Here is a 15,095-nt window from a genome sequence, read left to right on the forward strand (position 1 = left end):
TTTATCATAATGAGATGATCCCAGGGCATCAGATTATCATTTTGCCTGGATCTCTCAGGGAGGTACAAGAGAAAACTAGTTCTTTGCAAAAGGGTGTCTCCTCTCCTCACTTTTGGCTCCGAGTCCATAGGGTGTTTTGCTATAGTTCTATTTAAGGTGAATTTACTCAAGAAGTATACAGATATACAGTGTACACTTTACTATCATGGTAGCAGAGAACCTTGAATTTTGCACAAGATGGATCTACTGATGGTGTGAGAGAAATGCAAATTTACTTGATCAAATTAAATGGACTTAAAAAGATTTGTATTAATTTGCTACAGAATCATTACTATGAAGAAAATGAAAACACGTCTAAGAAATTTGATCAATTTTATGCAATTCAGATCAGTGTCAAATCTATTGGGCCAAAGGGTAGAGAAATTAGAGAACAGACAAAAGACTTACTACGTGTGTGCTTGAATCATTTAAGTGGCATTATAAAATATTAGATCTTTATTGGGTTAGAAATGAATTTTACTAGCATTCCAATTCAATCACACCTAGTAAAATAGGTATCAGAACAAAGAAAACATCGTCAATATTGAAAAACTAACCAAATGCCAGTGTATTGAAAAGAATTTTACAATATGTTCGAAAGCATTTCCCATGGTCCACCTCCTTATACAAAATGACTCATCACAGTCTATTAAAGGATTACAAAATTTTAAATAACTCACGATCAAGGAAGTGCCTAACTTCATTTCATTATCATGATTTCATTTGTCATTCTTCATTTTGAATCTGTTTGATCTCACATCCAAGGGAAAAACCCTTGGCCGTATTTCTGAGATCCAGGAGGATGAAAACCCTGTTGGCTCTCTTCTCTGGAGATGAGGATGAAAACCCTCACCTATGGCACTGGCAATTTCCACATAGGCTTTGCATGTTGAGCTAATTCGGAGATTTGTGCAAATTTTCAAGGTCTTGGCAATCAAGATTAACAAGAAAATAATTTATTGCCATCAACGAATTGCATTTCAGGATTTTCAGACTCGTCAAACATTTTACTTTATTGGTTTTCATATGGTTTTGGAGCCACCAGAATTTTCAAATAGTTGTGCCAGCACAAGGAGAATTTGATAAATGAATGTCACAAAATTATTTTTTGTTCATCTGGCATCTGGATGTGCTTGTTTATAAACTTAAGAGTTTATCTTATCTTATCTCATATCATATTACTGACTGGGTGAGCCACCTCAATCCTTTTCTAGGTGTAGTGAATTATCACACATATCATAAGGCGTAGCTACTGGAAAAGGGTTTGATGGTACATGCTAATTTGACTCTGTTCTGCGAGCCACACAAGTCCATTACCCAATCGCAGCCTTGATTTCATATTGTATAAAACCTAGGGCAGGTGACTGGCTCTATAGTGTAGATCACAGCAGTTCTGAAGAGCATTCGTTGTATTTAGATGGATTATATAAGTTTAAAGGGCATCTTTATGACCTTCTTTGCTGACCCATATTGGACACTTGAAAATCAGTAATCACTGCTAAAGTGAATTGGAGGAGTGGGGGCAGAAGTTGATAGTTGTCAAAAACCAATACCATCATAGAGCTTTCCACATCCATAAAAGTAATCATATCCACTGTGTAATATCCTTAACCTCAAAAAATCAGAAATATAAGTCAGAACTGGAAATTTGATTTGAAAATAGTCATACCATGCAATGAAAACATCCAAACTAGTTAACTAGTCTTGTTACAAAGTAGACAACCATTGAGTGAACTCTCCATAAACATTATTGCATTCATTTTCTGACACGGAACAACATATAACAGGTCTCAAAATCAGATTTATAAAGAAAGCTTGACTATGGATTCACATACCAAAATTCATAACCCAAATCACCAAGCTATGCCAAAATAATGCTACCCTATCTACTCCAGACTTGTCCAACTGAAATAGTTTGCACATCAAATGAAATAAATAATACATAGGAATGATTATAGGCTCAAGAACAGAAGCATACTGCTGTAACATATTCATAAGCCTCATACAATAGAAAAATAACAAAACTGCATTTGAAAATTACACAACAAACACCCAAAATAAACTTGGAAACTGGAAAAGAAGCAACAAACAATCCATCAAATTTTCTTTAGCCCTAATGAAATCTTCTGAATCAGCACGTCCTTTATGAACAAGGGTTTCTGGCCTTTCCTCATATAATACTTGTGGGTCTCCTTCCACAAGCTTTCACCTTCAATGGAGTTTAATCCATTGAAGAAGCTTCTTGCAAATCTGCAAATGTAGAGAACAAAACTGATAACTAACAACCACCAAAATCACCAAAACCCAAATATTTGTATCCATCATGCATCCAAGGTTTTGAAACCCAAATTCAAATTCTCCTTTGGAATTTCCGCAAATTTAATAATGACAGTTGCCAAATCATGGATATTAATCCTATCTATTCCATAATTATTCTTATTATAATTGATCTTTATCTACATGTAAATGGTGGTTATTACTTTAACCTTCTTAATGATGAGTGGAAAATAATCATGATGTCTTCTCATTATCGTTGTCAAAATTGAGTAATATATCTTTTCTACTTATTGATCATAAATAATGTTTAACTAATTTTGTACTTTCTCATAACTCAAGAAGGATCACTTATCATTATACATAAATATTTTGCTAATCAATAGTTGGATGATTATTTAGATTTTCCTAACAATGAATTTTCTTATTATTTTCATTTGCCAGTACTCTCATTATAACTTACATGTCAATCTTGTCTAAAATAGATTGTCACATTACTGATAAGGAAATTGTTAGTCTTATTGTTTATCCCTTGCTGTATTTCTTCTTCTGATATTAATGATGATAATTTCTGATGTTAGTTGTGTCTCTTTTTGATTGTTGTTTGCTGATATAATATCTCTTCCGGATATGAAGAATCAATTGAACATTGGAGGAATATTAATGGTTGGAAAGGTATCTGTGATTGTCGATTATATCTGAAGACAGTTATCCAGACATTATTATCGTTGACTTGGAGATATAAATTGTCCTCTCAGTAGCGTAATTACTGGCTGTGACATTCTTTATCTTTTCTGACTGTGTTTACAAATTACAAATGACTGACGAGATCATTTATTGTCTTGTCCATTTCAAATCATTGACTGGCTGAACATATCCACACATGCATACTATTTTTATCAGTTTTCTATATGCTGTCCTAGACAAAGCTGAGTAATGTCAATGCTTTCCCTACATGAAATAGTTGCTGGATGTTCCCATATCCTATGTGAATGAAATAATAATTATATTGATTGATGTCAAATAGAGGAAGAACTATTGCCTTGTCCAATTTCTTGTTTGACACAGTTGGATTTCATTATATCTTCAAATCCAGGATCAAACTCCATATTCCACCATAAATATCCCCGTTCTATCTCTTAGTTTCTATATTTTCTGACTGGATATTTTCTAGGTGTTGATTGGACGATCATTCCCTGACTGTTCTGTTCTACTGTTGATATATAGCAATTCTGATGTCAAAGATTGTCTCGTTAGTGTATTCACACCTCTTTATTACTAGTTATTACATTCACAGACATCCCTCTAATAAATCCCTTGTCCAATGTTATTTGTGGCTAGTATCTTATAATCTATGTTCCCCCGAGTTTCCGGTACGGGGACGGTGGGGGACGGCGGGACAGGTTTCCACGATGGCAAATTTTTTTGACAATTTTGGGGATGAAGGGGGGACAGATATACATATATATATATATATAGGAAAATTTTTAAATATACATTGAAATTTGCAAATATACACGTCATTCATATGAAACTAAGCACAAAGCATGTCATTTAGACACTATAGAACCATAACATACACATTTGAATGCTACCTAGGAAATAATATCCAATTTTAGTACTCAATTGTCGAAATGCATATCATTATCAATGAACATTATCATAATGATTAACATGATAAATCTGAAAATCTAAATCTAAATATGCCTAAAAATATACGGCCAAAGGCTAGAGGTCTGCCATAAAGTAATAAGTATCAATGTATCATAATCATGTTGACGTTCAACATAAAAAACATAACATAGAAAAATGAAGTAGACTACTACTTCTATTCTGCCTCTACTAGATTTGGAGGGGTGGGGCCCACCTCGGTGACCTAGTAAGGAGCCTTAAAATTATTTTTTAATATTCACTTTTTAATTTGTTTGCATTAAATTTTTTTTTTTAAAAGTTGGCCATACCTAGTACAGTTGGGGGACATCTAGGCATCACCTTTCCGTACCGCCATCCCCCCTTTTTTCCCAGCAGTTGTTTACCGTACGGGTAAAATAAATCAATGCATACAAACAATGGAAATACAAACAGCAGAATTCTTTAGATTATTCGCATATGCCAGAACATTACATTATGCTTGATAAGATGAATGATCATTTACAATGATCCCAGACGGGATATAAATAGATAGTTCCAAAAATCGCCATGACATCACCGAAATCGCCGAAATCGCGATAAGATTCATGGCTCCCGATTTTTTTGGAATCGGAAATCGCTGGTGGCGATTTTTTCCTGTGAATCGCCTGAATCGCCAAAATCGGCAATTCATGGCAAAAATCGGCGATTCATGGCAAAAATCGCCAAAATCGCCATCGTGAATCTCCAGAAATCGGCCGCGGCAGCAAGGATAGAAAGTTCAATTTAAAAAATAAAACGCGTTTTTTATTTGCTTTCTAAGTTGACTTTCCTCTTTGTTATAACCCTAAAGAGCCTTCTATTTGCTTAGTATGAGTAGAAGAGAGGAAGAGTGAGAGAGAAGAAAAGAAAAGAGAATCCATAGGTTTCCAACCGGCAAGAAGGAAGAGCACCAAAGAGATCAGAAGTCCATCTGGGGAGGCCATAAATTGCATTGGGAGCATTAAGGAGTCAATATCAACACTCCTCAACTCATTTGCAAGAGGTAAGTGTTGGTTTTTTTTTTGCATGTTAGTGTAGTATGCATTTTTTGTTCAATTTTTTTAGTGTTCATTTGCAAATCTTGAATGTTTTTTATTACTACTAAATTGCAAACTAGGGTTTGTTGTTTTGTAGTTTTTGTTTATTAGTTGCAAACTTTGATTTTTTACATGAATTTTTTTATTGCAGCAGCCCTTTGCTTTCATTTTCCAATTTCCACAATGGGTAAAAAAGATGAATGCTGGAAATATAATGAAGAGTTTCTTGGGAGAACCAAATATCAAACAAAATGTATATTTTGCAAAGAAAAAATAAATTCGGGAGGTATCTATAGATTGAAATACCACATTGCTGGCATACCTGGCCATGATGTCACAGTTTGCACTCATCAAACCGCTGAGGCAAAATGCTCTTGTTTAGTGGCATTAGAAAAAATTGAACAAGACAAGTTGACTAAGAAAATGCAACTTGAAGGGTTAAGAGGTATTGGCTCCTGTGCTCCCACATCCGCAACCGCATCTACATCTGCAAGTGCATCTGCATCAGCTTCCGCATCCGTAGGTTGTGTTGGAGAGGGTTCTTCTAGGCCTCCTTTTCATCCTAGTGCTAGTGCTCATGTGAGTGTTAGTGGTAGTCGGTCTCATACTGAGAGAGAGTCCAACACCAACCTATTGCGGCCTAGAGTGCGAAAAACAGAATGGATAGTTACTTTGTGCCCCGCACTACTCCTGGCTCCCAACCCACGCTTGAGGGCATGGGTTTGAACAAGGAGATTCATGATGCTGCTAGAAAAGATATTTGCAAATTCTGGTACTTTTGCAACATTCCATTTATTGCAACCAAGTAATTGATTATTTTTTCTTTGTTATCTTCAAAGTTAAAGTTAAAAGTAAAAGTAAAACTTCAATTATATCTACTTGTTTTATGATTTTAGTTTTTGACATCTAAATTTCTAATCAATATCATTATCTATTTGTGACAGGACTCCTTATTGGCAGAACATGATAGATGCAGTTACCATTTGTGGTCCGGGGTTTAAAGCCCCAACTGAGGCTGAGTTGAGTGGATACCTCTTGGAGGAAATGGTTGAGGATATGAGGCATGAGCTTGAGGACAACCGAAAGGAGTGGATCGAAAAGGGTTGCACCATCATGACTGATGGTTGGACAGATAGGAGGGGAAGAACACTCCTCAATTTTCTTGTATCCTGTGGAGGTGATTGATCATTCTACTTTCCTACATACATAATTTTGAATCGTGATTGACTATTTCAAATTTTGATTTGTTGATTGCTAATAGTAATTATAATTTGTTGTTTTGTTACTTGTAGGATATACCATGTTCCTCAAATCCATTGATGCTTCTGCTCATGTAAAAAATGCCACATACTTATGTGAGGTTATTGAAGAAGTTATAGCAGAGGTGGGGGAACAACATGTGGTGCAAGTGGTGACGGATAATGCAGCAAGTTATGTTGCTGCAGGTAAACTTTTAACTTTTTAAGTTTTGAAAATAAATTTATTTGAATTTTGAACTTTTTCTAATTCTAACTTAGAATTTCTAAGTTTCCTAAGTTCTAACATGTTTGAAGTTTGAATTTCTAATTATCTTAAAATTGTTGTAGGAAAACTTTTGATGGAGAGGCACCCCACCATATTTTGGTCCCCTTGTGCAGCACACTGCCTTGACCTCATGTTGGAGAAAATTGACAAACTTGAGTGGGTCAAGTCATGTGTGGAAAGGGCAAAAAACATATGCAAGTTAATTTATAATCATTCATTTGTCCTTAGCACAATGAGGAAGTACACAGGAGACAAAGAGTTAGCTCGTCCAAGGATCACGAGGTTTGCCTCGAATTTCATCACCTTGCAGTCCTTGTTGACATCAAGGGATGATTTGAGGAGCATGTTTGTTGGGCGGGAGTGGATTTCATCTTCCTATGCTATGACCACTGTAGGGATAGATGTGGTGGATTGCATATTTGATGATGATGGTTTTTGGAAACCTGCTAGAGAAATCCTTAAGGTAATTTTATTGCAATTTAACATTTAATATTTTACAGTTTACTATGCTAATTGTTTAATGATTTAGTTTTACCTTAAGTTATATTATTGAATTATTCTATGTTTAATTTTTGACTCAAATTTTTGTTTTACTTTATATGTAGGCCACTGAGCCCCTTGTATCTCTCCTACGAACTACTGATGGGGAGAAGCCCTCTATGGGCTACATATATGAGGGCATGGATAGGGCCAAGGAGGCCATTAGAGCTCAGTATGCAGGAGTGCAGGAGAAGTATGCCCCTATTTGGGACATCATTGATAGGAGATGGCAGAATCAGCTCCACAGACCCATCCATGCAGCAGCTTACTTTTTGAATTCGGCATTTCGTTTTCGTCCTGACTTCAAGGCGGATGAGGAGGTTCTCACCGGATTATATACAGTGATCCAGAGGTTGAGTACTGATGAGGATAGCAGTGCTACAATTATTGAGCTTGATAAGTTCAATAATAAAGAAGGGCCACTTTTCTCTAGCAGGGTAGCCATAGATGCTCGGGAAACAATACAGCCAGGTAAAAATTAAATAATATATTCAATGTTCATGAATCTAGATTCTAAACTTAAAGTTGATTATGTAATTTTAGAGTTAACTTGTAATTTGTAATTTGTAAATGAGACTAATTATTTTTATTTTCCCTTATTTCAGATAGATGGTGGCAAATGTTTGGGGCCACAACCCCAAAACTTCAAAAAATTGCCATTCGTATTCTGAGTCAGCCAAGTAGCGCTTCTGGATGTGAGCGCGGTTGGTCCATGTTCGAGCACATCCACTCGAAGAGGAGAAACAGGTTGACAGTGCAGAGGTTGAATGATCTTGTCTTCGTTCATTACAACCTCCGTCTCAGGATCAGACAGATTTTGGGCACTGACTCCTCTCCGATCATTCTAGAGGAGATTGGTCCAGAATCAGAGTGGCTCACAGAGGTTGTAGATCCAGTCTTCACTGAGGAAGACCGTGCGTGGATTGACCAGGTGGATATAGAGGCTGAGGCAGCTAGAGCACGTTCTTTAGGCATTGGTAGACGCACACGTGCACGCACAGACATAGGCCCTAGCGACATTCGTGAGCCCATCTTATATGCGGGAGATATGGCTCGACAGTCCTCTAGGACCTACATTAGACGCCTTGCTACTAGGCAGACTGGATACTCAGAGGCTGAGGCTGAGGCTGTAGTCGAGCTTGAGGATGATGTTGAGGATGATGATGACTATGAGCCTGAGGCTTGAGCTGGAGCCTTGTTTTTATATTTTGTTTACAGATATTGATACTGAATCATTGATAGACATATGTTTCAAACTTTCATGGATCTTCATCTTAGATTCTTACATAAATTTATGATTTGATGTCTTATGGATCATCTTACATACATTCTATGATTTAAATCATTATGATCATTTGATTTCTATTTACTTCAGCTAGCCTACAATTTACATTTTAGATAACATAGTTACGTATGTGATGGATTTTATGTTCCATGTTTATGTATGTTAAGTTTTAACTTCTATTTAATGATGTTATAGTGTGCTTAAGTTATATTCAATAAAGGGTGCATGAAATAAGTTTTAAATTGTTAAAATCTTTAAATTTAAAGGGTTTTTTCAAATTTGCCGATTTATTGTCAATTCACGATTCGATTCGGCCTTGCCGATTCCGATTCGATTCCGATTCACGTTTCTTTGATAAATACTATCCGTTGAACCTTCCCGAAGGAGTCCATCGGCCACAAACATTATGTCCGCTACAAACCATTTACCCGTCGGCTACAGAAACCCTGACGACAATCATCTCGTCGGCTACAGAAACACCGATGACAATCTAGTCGGCTGACACCATCCCCCCCAAAAAGAAAAGTCGTCTCCTGATGACTAACAAAATATCTGAGACAAATTAACAAACAAAATACATTAATGGACTAATTACAACAAGATAAATCTGCTTCTGACACATCATTGTCACCTTCGTCCCGTGCTTGTAGCCTCTGCTAACACAATACTGCCTCCTTAATGAAAATGACCTTGATAGCCACCTGTGCTGTTTTTTTTGTTTTCAACTCCTCGATACCCTGAGCCAAATGTCGCTGCACTGCCTCCAACTGGATGATCAGCTCCTCCCGAGCTCTCTACGCATCCACCAAGACAACCTCTCGGCCAACACCTACTCCCAGTGCCTCTGGTACACAGACACTCCATGTCTACAACAGCTTCAAGTCTTCTCAACTAGTCACACTTCACGACTGATACAGGCACGAGATGAATGTGGAAGTGATGTGACAGAAGCAGATTTATCTTGTTGTAGTCACTTTGTTAATATATTTTGTTTGTTAATTTGTCTCAGATATTTTGTAATTGTCGTCCAGAGACAACTTTTCTTTTTTGGGGGGGGATGGTGTTAGCCGACTGGATTGTCGTCAATATTTCTGTAGCCGACGGAGTGATTGTCGTCGGTGTTTTTGTAGCCGACGGGGTGATTGTCGTCGGTGTTTCTGTAGCTGACGGGGTGATTGTCGTCGGTGTTTCTGTATTCTGTAGCCAACGGGTAAATAGTTTGTAGCAGACATAATGTTTGTGGCCAACGGACTCCTTCGCGAAGGTTCGCGGATAGTATTTATATCCCGTCTAAGATCATTGTAAATTATCATTCATCTAAGGAAGCATAATGTAATGTTATGGAATATGCGAATAATCTAACGAGTTCTGTTGTTTGTGTTCATCATCTGTGTGCATTTCTTAATTAACCTATGCAGTAAACAGTTGTCTCCAAGTTTCGGGACGTCTCCTGGTAATTTGCCCTTTTTGGGGACGGCTGGGGGACGTCCCATGCCCGTTCCCCCATCCTCGGGACGTCCCCGTTTTCGAAACTCCTGGTTTTAGGCCGGGTACGGGTCCCCAGGGAACATAGCTTATAATCCTTGTGCCACTTCACCCATCGTGACCTTTTTCCTTTTGATGGATATGTCTAACAGTATTATAAATGTTTATAATTTCCATATTGATTGTTGATGTATTGATATGTAATAACCTCAATTTAACTTATATTATTTATTATATAATTTTTACTAATGTATATTATTACACTTTATTTTTTTATATAATATTATATCAGTATTATGTTCATAATATAATTACTTTAATAATAAATTGTTTTATATTTTAATAAAATTAATTTATTTCCATCATGATTATATTATAATATTTATTTATTTGTTAATTAATTTTTTTCTTATAAAAATCTTATTATTTAATGATCATTTATTATTAAGTCTTATCTCAAGATGGGGACATCACAGTCCACCCTTCCCAAAATTGCTTGTCCTCAAGCAATTTCAATCTCCAATGTAAGTGGTGACTTGCTATGTTGATATCTAATCCAATGATCCTAAAATAGTAATTTTAATTTGAGGTAAGAACTGCAATACATTCATAATTATAATTTATCAATTTGGGCATTTCATCATATTATTCAATTTTTGAACAACTTGAAAAGATAATAATTATCTTGATTTGTTGTAGCACTTCCTTTTTCGCTTGTTCCATGATGAGCCTTGATAAATAATCCTTAATGAGAGTTTATAATCGGGTTCCAAGCTCTTTGGGGAGGGTCTCCTAGGGCTCTAGCTACCATATGGCCATTCTAGAATAGTCCTCAATCTATTTAGCATCTTATTATGATTATCTCTTCGTAAGGCCTTATGGTTATCCAAAATTTGGCATATCCATCCTTCTTAAAAGTTTAAGTATCTCTTCTAGGCCTTTAGTGATATACTTTCTACCTTTTACTAGGGTGCCCTAGTAGTTCTCCCATAATCACAGTGTTACTAGTAGGGTGCCCTACTAGTTGTTCTCTCTTAACTGCTACTATAATGGGGTGCCCTTGGCACTTCTCCCTAAATTACTTCTAAAATAAGGTACCCTTAGAAGTTCTTCCTCATTTACAATGCAATAATGTGCCCTTACATCGGTTCTCCCTTAACTATCACTAAAATGGGGTTCCATTCATGATTCTCCCTTAATTGCAGCCCAAGCTTCTTCTCTAATAGGGCACCCTTGTGGTTCTCCCATAATCACAAAGGAGTAGGGTGCCCTCATAGCGATTCTCCCTTACATGCTACTGTAATAGGGTGCCCTAGTGATTCTCCCTTAATTGCAACCTCAACAAGGTACTAACAATAGGGTGCCCTTAGTGTTTCTCCCTAAATTACAACACAATAGGATGCCCTTATAAAAGTTTCCCTGACTGCTACTACAATAGAGTGCCCTGACAGTTCTCCCTTAATTATCACTCTTTCCCTTATTTTATATCTTTAGATGTCTATTGATAATAATAATCAAAATAAATTTATACATTACCAAATGGTTAGGTTGTTGTCGTGGCTATGGTTGAAAATCTTCTAAGCTCTATTGGCTTCCCACTCCTTCATGGTAATATCTATATACTTCTTGGTCGCAATGTGAACTCATCATATGCTAATGTATTCTTAATAAGGTTGGCATACTCTAAAGTTGATAGGTAAGATCAACATCACTTTGATTAGTATCTTTATCTCTAACTTGTGCTTCTTCATGACTACCATGATTTTTATTTGAGAAAGGATCTTGTGTCACATTTTTGACATAGATTTGTAATATCATGTATCAACACTTCAATCTCGAAGAAAGCCTTCACAACTCCTTATCTGGAAGCTTCCCCCACAGAATCATGCGCTGAGGCCACTACAATGTCCCCTTATTGAATATCTTGGAATACTGAGACAACTATTTTGATATCCACACTACATCTAATTCTTGCACTTGACATGATCTAATATACTAACTTGCATCTTAGAGATTGATGATGTTTTAGATATACACCTTTCGTACTTCCATTCAATGGTGTCAAATTTGATCTCCCTTTTATACATGATTGTAATGCATTTTTATATTATATGTGAAGAATGATAATTCGTTTGGTAAATATATGTCCCATAACTCTTCTTTCTTAACAATCATTAATCACACCCTTCCAATATTAATCCTATATATTCTATTATTATCCTTATCATAATTGATCTTTATAATCCAGGCAATTATAAGACCATTATGATTTGGCATACTTTTGCCAAACTCTATGCCACAGTTTTGCATACTATTCTCACAAGATGGTTATATTAGGTTGCACGGCCAGAGGCCAGGCTGGTTTCAGAGTAGATTTTCTAACTACAGACCATATTTTCACCCTCAGAGCCATCATTGAGGAGGCTCGACACTACTCGGAAAATCTACTAGTGCTTTGTAGATTTTCCCAAAGCCTTTGATTCCATCCCCTCGTCAGTGTTATTTTAAACTCAAATATATTGGGATCTCAGAGGTTCTACTCATGGCCATCATTAGACTTTGTGAGAGGGTAGTTGGTCGTATTAGGACTCCTCTAGGCTTCTCCAATTTCATTTAGAGTTTTATTGGGGTCAAGCACGATTGCCCACTTTCTCCTACGTTGTTTGGTATATGCATTGATGAGCTTGAGTCCTATTTGAGGAGCTTCTTTCTTCCTGAGGATGAGTGTCATCTTCACTAGGTTTTGATTTCCATCCTTCTCTTTGTTGACAACATGGTGCTCTTGTCCTCCTCCCTCGATAGGTTACAACATCTTTTGGGTAGGTTGGCCTTCTTTTGGGATTCTCGATAGTTGGTGGTTAACTTGGGTAAGATCTAGGTTATGGTTTTCAACTTCTTGAAAACCTCTCATCTCCACTTCTTTTTTAGAGGGACCGAGATCAAGATGACTCCTAGCTACACCTATTTGGGAATTAGGTTTTTTGGGCCGTGTTCTAGTTTGAGACCAGCCATGATGTCGCAGGTAACAAGGGGCTAAGTTCACTTGCTTTACTTGAGAGACAGTGCTTTAGACGCCACTACCAGGATACCAAGTCTACATGTATATCTTAGACTCCCTGGTTAGACCTACTGTCCTTTATGGCTTGATCGCCTGGGGTCCCTACCTATTGGCCATTGATTGGACTTTTGTGGATAGGGTTCAAACTCTTCTTCTTCGACGCCTCATCCACTGTCAGTCAACTACTCTTACCAGTATTACTACTACTAGTATTATCTTGGCCAAGTTTGTTGCTCATCCCTTCAAACTTTGCACGATCTTTGATTTGGCTTGGTTACTTCACAAACTCAGGGCCTTTTTGGACTCTATTGATGTTAGATACTTGGTGTACTGTTCCTCAGCTTCGATTGCAACTTCAGACCTTATTGGTCGCACTCAATGTTGGTATGCTCAGGCCTCCAGTCTTCCCTTCTCCATGGGTATTGGTATTTACCACCTCCCTCCCTTTCAATGCTCCCTAGACGCTCTCGCTCATCTCCTCCCCCCTTAGTCGAAATTGAATGAGATTACCAGGATGGACATCTACAAGAGGTTTATTCATGTGACTTGCGTCAACCCGCCGGGGACCTCCACCACGTATGGCCTTCTATGTAGAGCACTATATTGACATTCAGGATGGTATTATTATTTGATCCTACTATTCCTGGCAGCGGCCCTATGCCTTACGTATCCAGTTAGGCTCTTTCAAAGTTGGCTCTTACCGGCTTTGAATCTAGATAGATCACCAGACTAGCAGAGATGAGCGGTTTTGTCAGTGTTGTAATATGGGTGTGGCTAAGATTGAGATCCATTTCCTGTTCTATTGTCCGATCTACAATGATATTTTAGGGAGGTTATATTGCCTATTGAGAGAATACAAGTCCCCATCCTTATTCAGGTATGATGATCACCGATGCCTTGCACTCTATCTCCAGGAGGCCTTCCATCTTCGGGATCTCACTCTTTGGGATTTTTCTCCCTCTAGATCTATGTCCCTTCATTAGCCTATCACTTCCTTCTTCACTCCGGTTAGCTCTCCCAGAGGAACCAAGTGGTCTAGGAGCCCGTCGCTGATACTCACATCAGATTGGTGAGATTGGATAGAGATCACACACACATGCACCATTAGCGACAATGGCTCTCCGATGATGATGATGATGATGCTGGATGTTCCCATATCCTAAATAAATAAAAGAATAATTACACTGATCAATGTCAAATAGAGGAAGAACTATTTCCTTGTCCAAGTTCTTGTTTAACATAGTCAACTTTCATTGGCTGTCTCCAAATCGAGGATCAAACTCCATATACCACCATAAATATCCTCATTCGATCTCTCAGTTTTTGTAATTGTTGACTAGATATTTTCTAGGTGTTGATTGGATGATCATTCCGGAAACTGTTCTTTTCCACCGTTCATATATAGCAATTCTGATGTTAAAGGTGGCGTCTCATTAGTGTATTCGCACCTCTTTATTACTAGTTATTATATTCACAGACATTCCTCTAATTAATCCCCTCTTCAATATTATTTGTGGTTGGAATCTTACAACCCTTGTGCCACTTCACCCATCGTGACCTTTTTCATTTTGATGGATATGTCTAACAGTATTGTAAATGTTTATAATTAATATATTGATTGTGATGTATCAATATGTATCTTATCTTTTAGTAGCTTAGTAGATCTATCAATATGTAATTGCCTCCATTTAAATTAAATTATTTATTATTTAATTTTTACTACTTATGTATATATTATAATTACATTTTTTTTATGTTTTATATAATAGTATATCAGTATTATGTTCATAATATAATTACTTTAATAATAAAATTTTTAATAGTTTAATAACATTAATTTATTTACATCATGATTATATCTAAATATTTATTTATTTGTTAAACAATTATTTGTTTATTAAAATTGTATTATTTAATGAGCATTTATTATTAAGTTTTATCTCAAGACAAAGACATCACACTTCAACAACATATTTCACTCTTAACATCAACATCATCAACAATATAGAAATTGTTAGCTGCCCTACCAACATCATTAGTGTGTACACGATCTTTACTAATCTTACAAAAATTTGAACTAAAAATCAAGCTATGTTCAAAATCACATAACTAAATCACACTCAATAAATTTTGTTCTAGACCACCTACATATAAAATTTTCAACTTTAGTCTCACCATCATT

General features: G+C 36.7%; 4 protein-coding genes across 7 annotated transcripts in view; 2 read left to right on the forward strand and 2 right to left on the reverse strand.

The window, feature by feature from the left end:
* LOC149565077 (nuclear pore complex protein NUP54-like) overlaps positions 1-15,095 on the reverse strand; it is a 143,805-nt gene that overhangs the window by 2,071 nt on the left and 126,639 nt on the right. The window lies entirely within an intron of this gene.
* Positions 5,901-6,781, forward strand: LOC149565078 (uncharacterized). The gene is made up of 3 exons (XM_089823333.1): positions 5,901-6,198; positions 6,314-6,466; positions 6,774-6,781. Exons 1-3 carry the CDS (start codon positions 5,985-5,987, stop codon positions 6,779-6,781), a joined length of 375 nt encoding a protein of 124 aa, XP_089679459.1. The 5' UTR covers positions 5,901-5,984.
* On the forward strand, positions 6,778-7,687 carry LOC149565079 (uncharacterized). Its single transcript, XM_089823334.1, has 2 exons — positions 6,778-7,008; positions 7,151-7,687. The coding sequence occupies exons 1-2, from the start codon at positions 6,778-6,780 to the stop codon at positions 7,565-7,567; spliced, it is 648 nt and encodes a 215-aa protein (XP_089679460.1). The 3' UTR covers positions 7,568-7,687.
* Positions 9,729-15,095, reverse strand: part of LOC149565080 (uncharacterized) — a 36,746-nt gene continuing 31,379 nt past the window's right edge. Inside the window, exon 5 of the mRNA XM_089823335.1 lies at positions 9,729-9,905. Within this exon, the coding sequence (XP_089679461.1) occupies positions 9,729-9,905 (177 nt within the window). The remainder of the gene's footprint in view (positions 9,906-15,095) is intronic.

Source organism: Cupressus sempervirens, chromosome 3 (genome assembly GCF_028749045.1).
Source record: "Cupressus sempervirens isolate cs-2001-9-10 chromosome 3, ASM2874904v1, whole genome shotgun sequence".
NCBI lineage: Eukaryota > Viridiplantae > Streptophyta > Pinopsida > Cupressales > Cupressaceae > Cupressus > Cupressus sempervirens.

Excerpts from the sequence above, each read along its gene's own strand:
- LOC149565079 (XM_089823334.1), top strand. The coding sequence starts at position 6,778 with ATGAGGAAGTACACAGGAGACAAAGAGTTAGCTCGTCCAAGGATCACG. Across the intron at positions 7,009-7,150 it reads CTGCTAGAGAAATCCTTAAG|GCCACTGAGCCCCTTGTATC; the intron begins GTAATTTTATTG and ends CTTTATATGTAG.
- LOC149565078 (XM_089823333.1), top strand. The coding sequence starts at position 5,985 with ATGATAGATGCAGTTACCATTTGTGGTCCGGGGTTTAAAGCCCCAACT. Across the intron at positions 6,199-6,313 it reads TTTTCTTGTATCCTGTGGAG|GATATACCATGTTCCTCAAA; the intron begins GTGATTGATCAT and ends TGTTACTTGTAG.